This window comes from Coregonus clupeaformis, chromosome 23, assembly GCF_020615455.1.
Source record: "Coregonus clupeaformis isolate EN_2021a chromosome 23, ASM2061545v1, whole genome shotgun sequence".
Taxonomy (NCBI): Eukaryota; Metazoa; Chordata; class Actinopteri; order Salmoniformes; family Salmonidae; genus Coregonus; species Coregonus clupeaformis.
Genome location: NC_059214.1, coordinates 32,934,662 through 32,952,253, shown reverse-complemented (window position 1 = coordinate 32,952,253; position 17,592 = coordinate 32,934,662). Strand labels below are relative to the sequence as shown.

The window sequence follows — 17,592 nt, the reverse complement described above, 5'->3', positions numbered from 1 at the left end:
TGCAGCAAATTGATGTTGTGGTGGCAGCTACAGAGAGGTATTTGGGTGTTCGAGACTTGACAAAGGACTAAATATATTGAAATAGTGGAGTAGGGTGGTGTTTTTTAAAATGTATTTAAGTGAGTGTAGGGTTAGATGGTAAGGTATTTGTCTATTTTTATTTTTCAAGAAAAGTATAAAGGAGTTATACTCCAGTCTAGTAGGTGGCGGTAATACAACATTTATTGGATGCCAACCGCCGTTAAACCTCATCGAAGAAGAAGAAGAAGAAGAAGAAGAAGAAGAAGAACGTTTCGCTGGAAAATATGCTGAATCCTTTACTGAATAAGCGTCTTTCTACAGGATCAGCAGGACATTATTCTGGCAGCACAAACAGCAAAAAAAAAGAATGTCTCGGCTACTTCAGCAGAGGAACTAACATTCATCAAAGGTTAGTGGCCTATTACATTTACAGATGCATCTGTTTTGTTCCATTATGTCTGACCAATGTAGGACTGTTTGTCTATTTTTGTGATAAGGTGTAGGCTACTTTGCAAGATGTGCATAGTCTCCATTGAAGAGTAATGATTGCAGACCATTGCTCGAATATTTTCCAATGCATTCAACATCGTTTTACATTTGATATAGCTTCGCCTATGTAACTGTCGTACATAAACAATGTGTAGGTCCTCATTACAAAACGCAAAGCTCAAAATGTAATATAATGCTATAATTAACTTTTCCCTAGTGACTTTAGCAATGAGAAGAGCAAAGCATGTTATGGAAGTTGTGCTGTGTGATTCTACTCATCATCCAGAGAGATACAGAAAGTAGGTTTCCAATTGATGTCATAGTTTTGAGCTCATGTTTTTTTCTTCTTATTTTATTTCTTATTGACACAAGGCAAGGCAATAATACCCACCAAACACACAATCCCACCATTAAATTGTAGTCCTTGTCCTTCTAGGGTACAATAAGGCACACACATCAGCTCAGTATGTTTACTATGTTTTTAACTCAGTATGTTTACTATGTTTTTAACTCAGTATGTTTACCATGTTTTTAATCCAGTATGTTTACTATGTTTTTAACTCAGTATGTTTACTATGTTTTTAACCCAGTATGTTTACTATTTTTTTAACTCAGTATGTTTACTATGTTTTTAACTCAGTATGTTTACTATGTTTTTAACTCAGTATGTTTACTATGTTTTTAACTCAGTATGTTTACTATGTTTTTAACCCAGTATGTTTACTATGTTTTTAACTCAGTATGTTTACTATGTTTTTAACTCAGTATGTTTTGAGACATGCTGAGCATGCCCAAGTATCTGGGAATGTATTGAATATCTTACTCTTGAATAAGTATAGGGATAGATTCAGGGCTTTTGGCTTATTATTCTAATAACATATTCACTAAGTAGTTTCAGACTAGACTAGACCCAGATCAGAATGTGCTTTAGCCATCTCCTCTGACTATGGCTGCCCAAATGGGTTTAGGGTCAAATATAGAGCAATTGGCACTTTTTTGTTGTTGTTGCAATAGCCACAGTTCAGCAGCAATAGGATATCATAGTTCATAAGCACAGCTAAATGCAAATAATGGTCTTATCAGTGTGTTTAGGTAACATCTCTGTTTATTAGAGTTTATAAGCATCTATTCTATATGTATTTTTGGACTGTTATTTTGGCTTGTGTTTTCTCTCCAGCTATACAGGTGATTGGAGGACGCAGGACTGTGGTACAGGGGGAGGGTGTGGACTTATCCTGCAGACTGATAGAGACAACCGAGGACCTCGAACAGATAACATGGCAGAAAAGTACTTGGGAAGAAAAACAGAACCATAATTTTATGCTGATTTATCCCAATGGGGTTACTAACTTTATTGCACTGAATGGATTGAAAGGTAGAGTCCAGTTTATTGGGAACACATCAGAAAACCTTGGATCTATTAGAATAACAGCTGTCAGACTGTTGGATGAAGGCACCTTCACATGTATCTTCAGTATTTTCCCCAGTGGAGCATACAGTACAGAGATATCTCTAACTGTGCTTGGTAAGAACTCTTTCTTCACGCTTTGTATCACTGTTTCTACATTTGACAGTGTAGAAAACTGTGTGTGATAATAAACACTAGACAGCTAAAAAGTTAGTAGGTTAATTTTTCATTTTTTACAAGATTGTATTTCATATTTTATAAACAATACAAAACATACACATACAAACGACTACATCATACAAACATCAACTATATCACACCCGCCCAGACCCACTCGCCCACATCCCAATCTCCAGCACCCACAACACTTTCTGCCACATGACGTCAAACTGCACGATTTTGTTTGTCTCTGTCGCCCACGCTCTTTCAATTTTTTAAATTAATAAAGCATTTAACCTTTCCATTTCGTGAAAGACTGAGGATTGGCATATTTCCAGGTTTTTGAGTATATACAGTGGGGGAAAAAAGTATTTAGTCAGCCACCAATTGTGCAAGTTCTCCCACTTAAAAAGATGAGAGAGGCCTGTAATTTTCATCATAGGTACACGTCAACTATGACAGACAAAATGAGGAAAAAAAATCCAGAAAATCACATTGTAGGATTTTTTATGAAAATAAGTATTTGGTCAATAACAAAAGTTACTCAATACTTTGTTATATACCCTTTGTTGGCAATGACACAGGTCAAACGTTTTCTGTAAGTCTTCACAAGGTTTTCACACACTGTTGCTGGTATTTTGGCCCATTCCTCCATGCAGATCTCCTCTAGAGCAGTGATGTTTTGGGGCTGTCGCTGGGCAACACGGACTTTCAACTCCCTCCAAAGATTTTCTATGGGGTTGAGATCTGGAGACTGGCTAGGCAACTCCAGGACCTTGAAATGCTTCTTACGAATCATTGTCATGCTGAAAGACCCAGCCACGTTTCATCTTCAATGCCCTTGCTGATGGAAGGAGGTTTTCACTCAAAATCTCACGATACATGGCCCCATTCATTCTTTCCTTTTCACGGATCAGTCGTCCTGGTCCCTTTGCAGAAAAACAGCCCCAAAGCATGATGTTTCCACCCCCATGCTTCACAGTAGGTATGGTGTTCTTTGGATGCAACTCAGCATTCTTTGTCCTCCAAACACGACGAGTTGAGTTTTTACCAAAACGTTATATTTTGGTTTCATATGACCATATGAAATTCTCCCAATCCTCTTCTGGATCATCCAAATGCACTCTAGCAATCTTCAGACGGGCCTGGACATGTACTGGCTTAAGCAGGGGGACACGTCTGGCACTGCAGGATTTGAGTCCCTGGCGGCGTAGTGTGTTACTGATGGTAGGCTTTGTTACTTTGGTCCCAGCTCTCTGCAGGTCATTCACTAGGTCCCCCCGTGTGGTTCTGGGATTTTTGCTCACCGTTCTTGTGATCATTTTGACCCCACGGGGTGAGATCTTGCGTGGAGCCCCAGATCGAGGGAGATTATCAGTGGTCTTGTATGTCTTCCATTTCCTAATAATTGCTCCCACAGTTGATTTCTTCAAACCAAGCTGCTTACCTATTGCAGATTCAGTCTTCCCAGCCTGGTGCAGGTCTACAATTTTGTTTCTGGTGTCCTTTGACAGCTCTTTGGTCTTGGCCATAGTGGAGTTTGGAGTGTGACTGTTTCAGGTTGTGGACAGGTGTCTTTTATACTGATAACAAGTTCAAACAGGTGCCATTAATACAGGTAACGAGTGGAGGACAGAGGAGCCTCTTAATGTAACGATCCCGGCTGTCTGAGTCGGGTCCTGGTCGTAATCTCCAGTTTCCCGAGGGTTCGGGAACGCTCCGGGGAGCGCTCTGGTTTCCGCACCTGCTTCCCATTAGCAATCTGCACACCTGGGCCTAATCAGCACCTTTCTTAGGCTCGGGCCCAACATCCAGTTCCTGCCGGATCGTTAGCCATGAACAGTAGGTGTATCTGCGTATCAGTTAGAGTATCTAGCGTGAGTTTTTGTTGTTTTGTATTTTGTTGAGTTTTTGTGTCCTTACCTCCGTTTTTGTTTCACCTGCAGTCACACGTCCGGAACCTTCACCCCACCTCTGCCTGATGGTCGGCGGCTGCCGAGCCATCACTGGACCTTGCACTGCACCCCCAACTACTCATCCACGCCGCCCGCTCTGTCCCTGGAATATTCTGCACCTTTTGTTTGTATCCGAATAAACCCTCACTTTCGTTCAACTCTCCTTGTCCTGGTCTGCTTTTGGGTTCTGGCTGAGGGAACTGTGACAGAACGATCCGGCCAATTATGAACCCAGCGGACCTGGACTCCGTTCGCCATGCCATTACCCAGCAGGAGAAGATGTTGGGCCATCATAGCACGGTACTACAGGAGATCGCGTTGTCAGTTCGGAACCTTTCTACCGGCCTGATGGAGGTCCAGAACCAACGCCAGTGTCCGGTGGAGGATCCACTACCGGTTTCACCCATCTCGCCTGCCGCTTCTGAAGTTGTGTCCCTCCGTGAGCCCAAGGTTCCGACGCCGGATAAATATGAGGGGGAGCTGGGAGGATGCCGTTCCTTCCTTATGCAGTGTGGATTAGTGTTCGATCTACAGCCCTACTCTTATGCCACAGACAAGGCTAGGATAGCCTTTGTGATTGAGTTGCTGCGTGGTCGAGCGCTGGAGTGGGCTTCAGCCGTTTGGGAACGACAGGATCCCTGCATGGCTTCATACCAGGGGTTCACGGCCGAGATGAGGAAGCTCTTCGACCATTCCGTCCGAGGGAGGGACGCAGCTAGGCGCCTGTTTTCTCTTCACCAAGGAACTCGCAGCGTGGCCGACTTCGTGATCGAGTTCAAGACGTTGGCTGTGGAGAGTGGGTGGAACGAGGAGTCTTTGCAAGCGGCCTTTTACCAGGGTCTGTCGGAGCAGCTCAAGGATGAGTTGATCTCCTATCCGGAGCCTAGTGACCTGGACAGCTTGGTAGCCTTGTCTATTCGGGTGGATAATCGAGTCCGTGAGCGAAGGAGGGAGAAGCAATGGGGTCCATCCAATCGATCAGCTTCTCAGTTCCCAGTCGGGTCGGGTGGTGGTCCAGAACACGTCGATCATTCTCCTCCACAAAGGATGAGTGGAGAGGTCCTCTCTCCCGATTCTGAACCCATGCAAGTGGGGCGGCACGGGTTAACCAAGGAGGAGCGTCAACATAGACGTAGGACCAACTGCTGCCTCTACTGTGGTCGCTCGGGACATTACATCTCCACTTGCTCCCTGCGGTCGTCAAACTGCCCGGCTCGCTAAAGTTGGGAGGACTTTTAGCGAGCCAGTTTCAACCTCTCAGTACCTCTGTCAGACCCCGCTTCCCGGCTACCCTTGTGAACAGGAATCAGAGCTTAGCGCTTAACGCTTTTATCGATTCAGGTGCCGATGGAAGCTTTCTTGATGCCGAGTTGGTGGAACAGCTGGGGCTTTCCAAGGAGCAATTGCCGGAAGCCATTGAAGCGACCACTCTGAACGGCAGTAGTCTGGCACGTATCACGATGAGGACTGAACCGGTTAAGATGCGGTTGTCAGGGAATCATTCTGAGATGATTTCATTTTTCATTCTGCCGTCTTCCCATGTTCCTCTGGTCCTTGGATACCCCTGGCTGAAGGAACACAATCCCACGTTCGATTGGGTGACGGGCAAGGTAACGAGTTGGAGCCTGGATTGTCATGCTAACTGTCTCAAGACTGCCTGCCCTCATTCGGTTACCAGTCAGGTGATTGAGGCTAAACCTCCAGATTTGTCCCTGGTTCCCGAGACATATCACGATTTGGGGGAAGTTTTCAGTAAGCAGAAGGCTCTGTCACTCCCCCACCGACCATATGATTGTGCCATCAACCTGGTTCCTGGAGCTGTCTACCCCAAGGGAAGGTTATACAGTATCTCCCGACCTGAACGTGAGGCGTTGGAGACCTACATCAAGGAGTCCCTAGCTGCTGGTCTCGTTCGTCCCTCGTCATCACCCCTGGGGGCAGGATTCTTCTTTGTGGGTAAGAAGGATGGCTCTCTTCGACCATGTATTGATTATCGGGGGTTGAATGACATCACGGTCAAGAACAAGTATCCCCTGCCCTTGATGAGTTCTGCCTTCGACTCTTTACAGGGTGCTACGGTGTTCACCAAGTTAGACCTACGCAATGCGTATCACCTGGTCCGGATCAGAGAGGGGGACGAGTGGTTGACGGGTTTCAATACACCGATGGGGCACTTCGAGTATCAGGTGATGCCGTTTGGACTGACCAATGCTCCAGCGGTATTCCAGAGTATGGTGAACGACGTCCTGAGAGATATGATCGGTCTCTTCGTGTTTGTTTACCTGGATGACATTCTGATCTTCTCGAAGGAACCTTCCGACCACGTCCAGCATGTCCGGCAGGTTCTGCAGCGATTATTGGAGAATCGCCTGTTCGTGAAGGCCGAGAAGTGCGAGTTTCACGCCCACACGACATCATTTCTCGGGTACATCATCTCCAGGGGTGAGATTAGGATGGACCAGGAGAAGGTTAGAGCGGTTCTGGAATGGGCCCAGCCCGGTACGAGATTGCAGCTCCAGAGATTTTTGGGGTTTGCGAATTTCTACCGCAGATTCATCCGGGATTACAGCCGTGTGGCCGCTCCATTAACTGCCTTGACTTCCAGCATCAGGACCTTCAAGTGGAATCCGGAGGCGGATCGAGCGTTTCTGGATTTGAAGAGGCGATTCACCAACGCACCGATTCTCTCTCAACCGGACACGGCCCGTCAGTTCGTCGTTGAAGTGGACGCGTCTGATGTGGGAGTTGGCGCCATCCTGTCGCAGCGATGCTCCACGGACAGTAAACTCCATCCCTGCGCCTACTACTCTCGTCGCCTTTCGCCTGCGGAGAGGAATTACGATGTGGGTAACCGGGAGCTTCTCGCGGTGAAACTTGCCTTGGAGGAGTGGCGCCACTGGTTGGAGGGGGCGGAGCAACCGTTTATTGTCTGGACTGACCACAAGAATCTTGCTTACGTGCAATCGGCTAAACGTCTCAACTCCCGTCAGGCCAGGTGGGCGTTGTTTTTCGGACGATTCAAGTTTGTCCTGACGTTCCGACCTGGATCTAAGAACGGCAAGGCGGACGCCTTGTCCCGGATGTTCTCCAAGACGGAGGAGAGTGGGTCCAAGACCGAGACAATTCTCCCCCGGAACTGCGTCGTGGGAGCAGTTATGTGGAGGATTGAGGAGGAGGTGCTGGCGGCCCCTTCGGACTCAGCCCGGTCCCGGTAACGGTCCACCCGGGTCGGTTGTTTGTGCCTGAGTCGGTTCGTCCTGCTGTTCTCAAATGGTCCCACGCCAGTAAGATGGCTTGTCACCCTGGCGTGGCTCGGACAATGGCGTTTCTTCGCAGACGCTTTTTGGTGGCCTGCCATGGCCGAGGATACTCGGGGTTTTGTTGCTGCCTGTCCAGTGTGTGCGCAGAATAAGAGTACCAATCGGCCCAGCTCTGGACTACTTCACCCCCTTCCTATTCCCCGGCGTCCATGGTCGCATCTGGCCCTGGACTTCGTCACGGGGTTGCCCGCTTCTGAGGGGAACACGGTCGTTCTGACTATCGTGGACAGGTTCAGCAAGTTCGCCCACTTTGTGCCTATTGCCAAGCTTCTCTCTGCCTCGGAGACGTCCGAGATCCTGGTCAGGGAGGTTTTCAGGGTCCACGGTTTGCCCAGTGATATCGTTTCCGACCGTGGCCCTCAGTTTACCTCTGCTGTCTGGAAGTCCTTCTGTTTGGCCATTGGAGCTACAGTCAGTCTCACATCTGGTTTTCACCCCCAATCCAATGGTCAGGCGGAGAGAGCCAACCAGAAGATGGAATCCACGCTACGCTGTCTGGTCTCTTCCAACCCCACCTCCTGGGCCTCTCAGTTGCCTTGGGTTGAGTATGCCCACAATACTCTCCCCTACATCTGCCACTGGGATGTCTCCCTTCCAGTGCCTGTATGGCTACCAACCTCCCCTGTTCCCTTCTCAGGAGAAGGAGCTCTCGGTGCCTTCTGTTCAGGCCCATATTCGTCGTTGCCACCGGACCTGGCATCGGTCCAGAAAGGCACTCCTTAGAGGTTCGGACCGGTATCAGCTCCAGGCGAATCGTCGCCGGACCCCCGCTCCCACCTATACCATCGGAGATAGGGTTTGGTTGGCCACACGGGATCTTCCGTTACGGACTGAGTCTAGGAAGTTGTTACCGAAGTTTATTGGTCCGTTTGTGGTGGAGAAGGTGATCAATCCAGTGGCAGTGCGACTCAAACTACCGAGGACGCTCAGAGTCCATCCCACCTTTCATGTCTCCTGCCTCAAGCCTGTCTTCCTCAGTCCTCTGTTGCCTCCTCCGCCTCCTCCTCCTCCTCCTCGGATGATCGGAGGTGGTCCTGCCTACACGGTGCGTCGCATTATGGATTCCAGACGGCGGGGCCGGGGTTTCCAGTATCTCGTGGACTGGGAGGGGTATGGTCCTGAAGAGAGGAGTTGGATTCCGCGGCGACAGGTCCTAGATGCGGATCTCATCAGGGACTTTTACCGCCTCCATCCTGGCGCTCCGGGAGTCCGCCCGGTGGCGTTCGTCGGAGGGGGGTACTGTAACGATCCCGGCTGTCTGAGTCGGGTCCTGGTCGTAATCTCCAGTTTCCCGAGGGTTCGGGAACGCTCCGGGGAGCGCTCTGGTTTCCGCACCTGCTTCCCATTAGCAATCTGCACACCTGGGCCTAATCAGCACCTTTCTTAGGCTCGGGCCCAACATCCAGTTCCTGCCGGATCGTTAGCCATGAACAGTAGGTGTATCTGCGTATCAGTTAGAGTATCTAGCGTGAGTTTTTGTTGTTTTGTATTTTGTTGAGTTTTTGTGTCCTTACCTCCGTTTTTGTTTCACCTGCAGTCACACGTCCGGAACCTTCACCCCACCTCTGCCTGATGGTCGGCGGCTGCCGAGCCATCACTGGACCTTGCACTGCACCCCCAACTACTCATCCACGCCGCCCGCTCTGTCCCTGGAATATTCTGCACCTTTTGTTTGTATCCGAATAAACCCTCACTTTCGTTCAACTCTCCTTGTCCTGGTCTGCTTTTGGGTTCTGGCTGAGGGAACTGTGACACTTAAAGAATAAGTTACAGGTCTGTGAGAGCCAGAAATCTTGCTTGTTTGTAGGTGACCAAATACTTATTTTCCACCATAATTTGCAAATAAATTCATTAAAAATCCTACAATGTGATTTTCTGGATTATTTTTTCTCAATTTGTCTGTCATAGTTGACGTGTACCTATGATTAAAATTACAGGCCTCTCTCATCTTTTTAAGTGGGAGAACTTGCACAATTGGTGGCTGACTAAATACTTTTTTCCCCCACTATATATATATTTTTAAAGATTATTGATGAGAAGAGTATTGTCCAACCAATCGGGTATCTCATTGCACCGTCATATGTCATGTCTTGAAATATACAGACAGACAAATTAATAGTACATTTACATTGCAATACCTCTGACATCCATATTATTAACTCCGCCCATAACCTTAGAATTTTGTAACATGAAGGAATGAATTATTGAGTCATTACTAGTTTTACCCTTCAGACATGACTACCGCTGTGTGGTAGAATTTGTGAATTTTGTGTCTTGTATATACATTCTATACATTAATATATACTGGATTAAGCGTACATTTTCGTTAACTGTAATCTCATTAGTTATGTTCCTACATTCTCTCCATCATGTGCCAATATCAGTTCTTTTTCAATCTTCCAATAGATTCTGGGGATGAACATGCTCGTCTTCAATATGTACCCATTGTTCCTCTTAAGCGCATTTAACTATACAGTACCAGTCAAAAGTGTGGACACACCTACTTATTCCAGAGTTTATCTTAATTTTTTACTATTTTCAACATTGTAGAATAATAGTGAAGACATCAAAACAATGAAATAACACATATGGAATCATGTAGTAACCAAAAAAGTGTTAAAAAAATCTAAATGTATTTTATATTTGAGATTCTTCAAAGTAGCCACCCTTTGCCTTGATGACAGCTTTGCACACTCTTGGCATTCTCTCAACCAGCTTCATGAGGTAGTCACCTGGAATGCATTTCAATTAACAGGTGTACCTTCTTAAACGTTCATTTGTGGAATTTATTTCCTTCTTAATGCGTTTGAGCCAATCAGTTGTCTTGTGACAATGTAGGGGGGGTATACAGAAGATAGACCTATTTGGTAAAAGACTAAGTCCATATTATGGCAAGAACAGATCAAATTAGCAAAGAGAAACGACATTCGAACATTACTTAAAGACATGGCGGTCAGTCAGTCCGGAAAATATAAAGAAGTTTGAAATTTTCTTCAAATGCAGTCACAAAAACCATCAAACGCTATGATGAAACTGGATCTCATGAGGACCGCCACAGGAAAGGAAGACCCAGAGTTACCTCTGCTGCAGAGGATAAGTTCATTAGAGTGAATTGCACCTCAGATTGCAGGCCAAATAAATGCTTCACAGAGTTCAATTAAGCGACACATCTCAACATCAATTGTTCAGAGGACAATGCGTGAATCAGGCCTTCATGGTTGAATTGCTGCAAAGAAACCACTACTAAAGGACACCAATAATAACAAGAGACTTGCTTGGGCCAAGAAACATGAGCAATGGACATTAGACCGGTGGAAATCTGTCCTTTGGTCTGATGAGTCCAAATTTGAGATTTTTAGTTCCAACCGCCGTGTCTTTGTGAGACGCAGAGTAGGTGAACGGATGATCTCCGCATGTGTGGTTCCCACCGTGAAGCGTGGAGGAGGAGGTGTGATGGTGTGGGGTGCTTTGCTGGTGACACTGTCTGTGATTTATTTGGAATTCAAGGCACACTTAACCAGCATGGCAACCACAGCATTCTGCAGTGATACACCATCCTATCTGGTTTGCACTTAGTGGGACTATCATTTGTTTTTCAACAGGACAATGACCCAAAATGCACCTCCAGGCTGTGTAAGGGCTATTTGACCAAGAAGGAGAGTGATGCAGTGCTGCATCAGATGACCTGGCATCCACAGTCTCCCGACCTTAACCCAATTGAGATGGTTTGGGATGAGTTGGACCACAGAGTGAAGGAAAAGCATGCCTCATGAAGCTGGTTGAGAGAATGCCAAGAGTTTGCAAAGCTGTCATCAAGGCCAAGGGTGGCTACTTTGAAGAATCTCAAATATAAAATATGTTTTGATTTGTTTAACACTTTTTTGGGTACATTAATCCATATGTGTTATTTCATAGTTTTGATGTCTTCACTATTATTCTACAATGTAGAAAAGAGTCCAATTTATTTAGTAGGTTTGTCCAAACTTTTGACTGGTACTGCATGTCACAAGTAAAAACCTTGGGTAGTGAGCTGATATAATTCCAAGTCTGGAAGGTTAAAACCACCCTCAGACTTAGGAAGGTGTAAAACTTTCCTTTTTATTCTATGAATTGTATTTGCCCATATAAAGTCTGTTATGACCGAGTATACTTTTTAAAAGAATATCTTCGGTGGGGTAAATGGTATTACCGAAAATAAATACAAAAATGTTTGACAGCCATCCATTTTAAAGAGTTAAGTTCATTATTCAAGTGAAGCAAGAGTCAGACCTGGACATCCGCCTCATCCTTGTTCTGACCGGACATTCTGTAGTGGTTGCTACCGGCCTTAAGCCAGCACCTAAGGTTTCTTATTATTTTCATGGTCCTTTGGATTCTCTACAACACTGCACTCTATTTTACAGTCTCCACCCCCCTCCAGGTGTCACCCATCTTCCCCATTATCCCCAGTGTATTCATACCTGTGTTCTCTGTTTGGCTGTTGCCAGTTTGTTTTGTTCGTCAAGCCTACCAGTGTTTTTCCCCTTGCTCAGCCCCTCTCCATTCCCATGGACGTTAGAACGCTGGACTGGTGCTATATAGGCCGGGTCATCTCACAATTCCACTCCCATCAACCTACGAGGGTCAGGGAACCACAGCGAGGCAATCCAATTTATGCTGATTAAGTCTCCTCGGGTTCCTGTGGTATTGAGATTCTCTTGGCTCAAGCGACACAATCCCATCATAGACTGGACTGCGGGTGCCATTATGAGCTGGAGCCCGTTCTGCCATTCCCATTGTCTGAAGTCAGCGCAGCCTAAACCGGGACGTCTTCCTTTGGGCTCGGAAGTTACCCCGGACCTCTCCGCCATTCCCACTGAGTACCAGGACCTCTGGGAGGTATTTCAGTAAGGCCCGGGCCACTTCACTTCTGCCGCACTTACCATATGACTGTGGGATTGACCTTCTCCCAGGCACCCCTCCTCCCGGGGACGACTGTACTCTCTGTCGGATCTGGAGACCAAGGCTGTGGAGAACTACATTGAGGACTCCCTAGCTGCAGGGTTCATCCGTCCTTCTGCCTCCCCCGCCGGCGCAGGGCTGTTCTTTGTGGAGAAGAAGGCCAAAACCCTGCACCCGTGCATCGACTACCGGGGACTCAACGACATCACGGTGAAGAAGCTACCCTCTGCCAAAGAGACGTCCCAGCTCATGGTGCAGCACATCTTCCAGATCCATGGACTCCCGGTGGACATGTTCTCCGACCGGGGTCCTCAGTTCTCATCACAGTTCTGGAAGGCTTTCTGCACGCTCATTGGGTCGTCGGCCAGCCTGTCCTTCGGGTTCCACCTCCAGTCCAACGGCCAGTCCGAGCAAGCCAACCAAGACATGGAGACGACTCTTCGCTGCCTGGCCTCCGCCAACCCCACCGCCTGGAGCCAGCAATTAGTGTGGGTTGAATACTCCCTCAACACCCTTCTTTGCTCTGCCGCTGGTCTCTCGCCCTTTGAATGTTCCCTGGGCTATCAGCCCCCGCTCTTTCCTGAGCAAGAGGAAGAGGTAGGCATACCTTTGGCCAAGATGTTTGTCCGCCGCTGTCGGCGTACCTGGAAGAGAGCCTGGTCGGCCCTTCTCAAGACCACCTCCAGGTATCGACGACAAGCGGACCGCCACCGGTCCCCGGCACCCCGATATCGTCTCGGGCAGATGGTATGGCTGTACACCCGGGATCTGCCCCTCCGGGTGGAGTCCCGCAAACTTTCCCCCCCGGTTTATCGGCCCTTTCCCCATCTCCAAGGTCATTAGCCCCTCTGCTGTTCGTCTTCTGTTGCCCCTTACCCTCCATATACATCCCACTTTTCATGTGTCTAAAATCAAACCCATGTCTCACAGCCCTTTGTCTCCTGTTTCCTCCAATACAGTCTAGCTACTAATTATGTATATTACAGTTGGCCAGATAGAGAACATGAGAGGTTTTATTTAACGTTTGTTGGTCATGTGACATGAGTATTTGGATAAGTTTCACATGACGGGCTGTATGTTTTTTTGTAGTTTTTACGTGTATAGTTGCATATTTGTAATTAGTGACTTGTTCATGTTTTCTGTTCTCTTGTTTGTTTGTTTGTTTTCTGGTCATAGTTCCTCCAGTTGTGAGTGTGACAGTTGATGTTCCTCCTGTCATTGGGGAGAATGAGGTTGTCTTGGCAACCTGTGTGGCTGCTGGTGCGAAGCCACAGGCAGAAGTGAAGTGGAAGACAGGTGCATTTGGCAGTTTGTTGAGGACGGTGACTAACTTTACCCAGCACGCCAACGGAACCGCCACAGTACTCAGCCACCTGCTTGGGGTACCGACCAGAGCAGCCAATCAGCAGCAGGTCCAGTGTGTCGTCAACCAGTCTGCCCTGGCAACAGAAAGTAGCTACAACTACACCATAAACATCCACTGTAAGTGTCTTCTACTACCATTGTCCTACACTATAGACATACACTGTAAATATATACTAAACTACCATTGTCCTACACTATAGACAGACACTGTAAATATATTCTGCTACTACTGTCCTACACTATAGACAGACACTGTAAATATATACTAAACTACCATTGTCCTACACTATAGACAGACACTGTAAATATATTCTGCTACTACTGTCCTACACTATAGACAGACACTGTAAATATATACTAAACTACCATTGTCCTACACTATAGACAGACACTGTAAATATATTCTACTACTACTGTCCTACACTATAGACAGACACTGTAAATATATTCTACTTCCACTGTCCTACACTATAGACAGACACTGTAAATATATTCTACTACTACTGTCCTACACTATAGACAGACACTGTAAATATATTCTACTACTACTGTCCTACACTATAGACAGACACTGTAAATATATTCTACTACTACTGTCCTACACTATAGACAGACACTGTAAATATATCCTACTACTACTGTCCTACACTATAGACAGACACTGTAAATATATTCTACTACCACTGTCCTACACTATAGACAGACACTGTAAATATATTCTACTACATTTACATTACATTTACGTCATTTAGCAGACGCTCTTATCCAGAGCGACTTACAAATTGGTGCATTCACCATATAGCCAGTGTGATAACCACTTCACAATATTTTTATTTTTATTTTATTTTTTTAGGGGGGGGTAGAAGGATTACTTTATCCTAAAAGAGGTGGGGTTTCAAATGTCTCCGGAAGGTGGTGAGTGACTCCGCTGTCCTGGCGTCGTGAGGGAGCTTGTTCCACCATTGGGGTGCCAGAGCAGCGAACAGTTTTGACTGGGCTGAGCGGGAACTATGCTTCCGAAGAGGAAGGGGAGCCAGCAGGCCAGAGGTGGATGAACGCAATGCCCTCGTTTGGGTGTAGGGACTGATCAGAGCCTGAAGGTACGGAGGTGCCGTTCCCCTCACAGCTCCATAGGCAAGCACCATGGTCTTGTAACAGATGCGAGCTTCAACTGGAAGCCAGTGGAGTGTGCGGAGGAGCGGGGTGACGTGAGAGAACTTGGGAAGGTTGAACACCAGACGGGCTGCGGCATTCTGGATGAGTTGTAGGGGTTTAATGGCACAGGCAGGGAGCCCAGCCAACAGCGAGTTGCAGTAATCCAGACGGGAGATGACAAGTGCCTGGATTAGGACCTGTGCCGCTTCCTGTGTAAGGCAGGGTCGTACTCTCCGAATGTTGTAGAGCATGAACCTGCAGGATCGGGTCACCGCCTTGATGTTAGCGGAGAATGACAGGGTGTTGTCCAGGGTCACGCCAAGGCTCTTCGCACACTGGGAGGAGGACACAACGGAGTTGTCAACCGTGATGGCGAGATAATGGAACGGGCAGTCCTTCCCCGGACGGAAGAGCAGCTCCGTCTTGCCAAGGTTCAGCTTGAGGTGGTGATCCGTCATCCATACTGATATGTCTGCCAGACATGCAGAGATGCGATTCGCCACCTGGTTATCAGAAGGGGGAAAGGAGAAGATTAGTTGTGTGTCATCTGCGTAGCAATGATAGGAGAGGCCATGTGAGGATATGACAGAGCCAAGTGACTTGGTGTATAGGGAGAATAGGAGAGGGCCTAGAACTGAGCCCTGGGGGACACCAGTGGTGAGAGCACGTGGTGCGGAGACAGCTTCTCGCCACGCCACTTGGTAGGAGCGACCGGTCAGGTAGGACGCAATCCAGGAGTGAGCCGCGCCGGAGATGCCCAGCTCGGAGAGGGTGGAGAGGAGGATCTGATGGTTCACAGTATCAAAGGCAGCAGACAGGTCTAGAAGGACAAGAGCAGAGGAGAGAGAGTTAGCTTTAGCAGTGCGGAGAGCCTCCGTGACACAGAGAAGAGCAGTCTCAGTTGAATGACCAGTCCTGAAACCTGACTGGTTTGGATCAAGAAGGTAATTCTGAGAGAGATAGCAAGAGAGTTGGCTAAAGACGGCACGCTCAATAGTTTTGGAAAGAAAAGAAAGAAGGGATACTGGTCTGTAGTTGTTGACATCAGTGGGATCGAGTGTTGGTTTTTTTGAGAAGGGGTGCAACTCTCGCTCTCTTGAAGACGGAAGGGACATGGCCAGCGGTCAAGGATGAGTTGATCAGCGAGGTGAGGTAGGGGAGAAGGTCACCGGAGATGGTCTGGAGAAGAGAGGAGGGGATGGGGTCAAGCGGGCAGGTTGTTGGGCGGCCTGCAGTCACAAGTCGCAAGATTTTATCTGGAGAGAGAGGGGAGAAAGAAGTCAAAGCAGCGGGTAGGGCAGTGTGAGCAGGACCAGCAGTGTCATTAGACTTAACAAACGAGGATCGGATGTCGTCAACCTTCTTTTCAAAGTGGTTGACGAAGTCATCCACAGAGAGGGAGGAGGGGGGGAGGAGGATTCAGCAGGGAGGAGAATGTGGCAAAGAGCTTCCTAGGGTTAGAGGCAGATGCTTGGAATTTAGAGTGGTAGAAAGTGGCCTTAGCAGCAGAAACAGATGAAGAAAATGTAGAGAGGAGGGAGTGAAAAGATGCCAGGTCGGCAGGGAGTTTAGTTTTCTTCCATTTCCGCTCCGCAGCCCGGAGCTCTGTTCTGTGAGCTCGCAATGAATCATCGAGCCACGGAGCTGGAGGGGAGGACCGAGCCGGCCGGGAGGATAGGGGACACAGAGAGTCAAAGGATGCAGAAAGGGAGGAGAGGAGGGTTGAGGAGGCAGAATCAGGAGATTGGAGGGAGAAGGATTGAGCAGAGGGAAGAGATGATAGGATGGAAGAGGAGAGAGTAGTGGGAGAGAGAGAGCGAAGGTTGCGGCGACGCATTACCATCTGTGTAGGGGCAAAGTGAGTAGTGTTGGAGGAGAGCGAGAGAGAAAAGGATACAAAGTAGTGATCGGAGACATGGAGGGGAGTTGCAGTGAGATTAGTAGAAGAGCAGCATCTAGTAAAGATGAGGTCAAGCGTATTGCCTGCCTTGTGAGTAGGGGGGAACGGTGAGAGGGTGAGGTCAAAAGAGGAGAGGAGTGGAAAGAAGGAGGCAGAGAGAAATGAGTCAAATGTAGACGTAGGGAGGTTGAAATCCCCCAAAACTTTGAGGGGTGAGCCATCCTCAGGAAAGGAGCTTATCAAGGCGTCAAGCTCATTGATGAACTCTCCAAGGGAACCAAGAGGGCAATAGATGACAAGGATATTAAGCTTAAATGGGCTAGTGACTGTGACAGCATGGAATTCAAATGAGGAGATAGACAGATGGGTTAGGGGAAAAATTTAGAATGTCCACTTGGGAGATATGAGGATTCCTGTGCCACCACCCCGCTGACCAGATGCTCTCGGGGTATGCGAGAACACATGGTCAGACGAGGAGAGAGCAGTAGGAGTAGCAGTGTTTTCAGTGGTAATCCATGTTTCCGTCAGCGCCAAGAAGTCGAGGGATTGGAGGGTAGCATAGGCTGGGATGAAGTCTGCCTTGTTGGCAGCAGAACGGCAGTTCCAGAGGCTGCCTGAGACCTGGAACTCCAGGTGAGTGGTGCGTGCAGGGACCACCAGGTTAGAGAGGCAGCAGCCACGCGGTGTGAGGCGTTTGTGTAGCCTGTGCGGAGAGGAGAGAACAGGGATAGGCAGAGGCATAGTTGACAGGCTGCAGCAACTGGCTACAATAATGCAGAGGAGATCGGAATGAAATGAACTAAACATCTGGGAAAGGAGAGAGCGGGCCTCCCTCACCACAACTCCCAAATATAACTCTCCCAACTTCCACCTCAGAAA

General features: G+C 47.7%; 1 protein-coding gene across 3 annotated transcripts in view; it reads left to right on the top strand.

The window, feature by feature from the left end:
* Positions 1-275: 275 nt before the first annotated feature.
* The window catches only part of LOC123481754 (nectin-3-like), a 28,259-nt gene continuing 10,942 nt past the window's right edge, over positions 276-17,592 (top strand). For 2 of the 3 annotated variants that reach the window (XR_006657265.1, XM_045206664.1), the window contains exons 1-4: positions 276-430; positions 728-809; positions 1,688-2,035; positions 13,470-13,775. Coding sequence is in view for 2 of the 3 variants with exons in the window: in XM_045206664.1 (XP_045062599.1) it covers positions 755-809; positions 1,688-2,035; positions 13,470-13,775 (709 nt within the window). In the remaining variant the exon portion in view is untranslated. The remainder of the gene's footprint in view (positions 431-727; positions 810-1,687; positions 2,036-13,469; positions 13,776-17,592) is intronic. The other variant, XM_045206665.1, reaches the window with a different exon arrangement.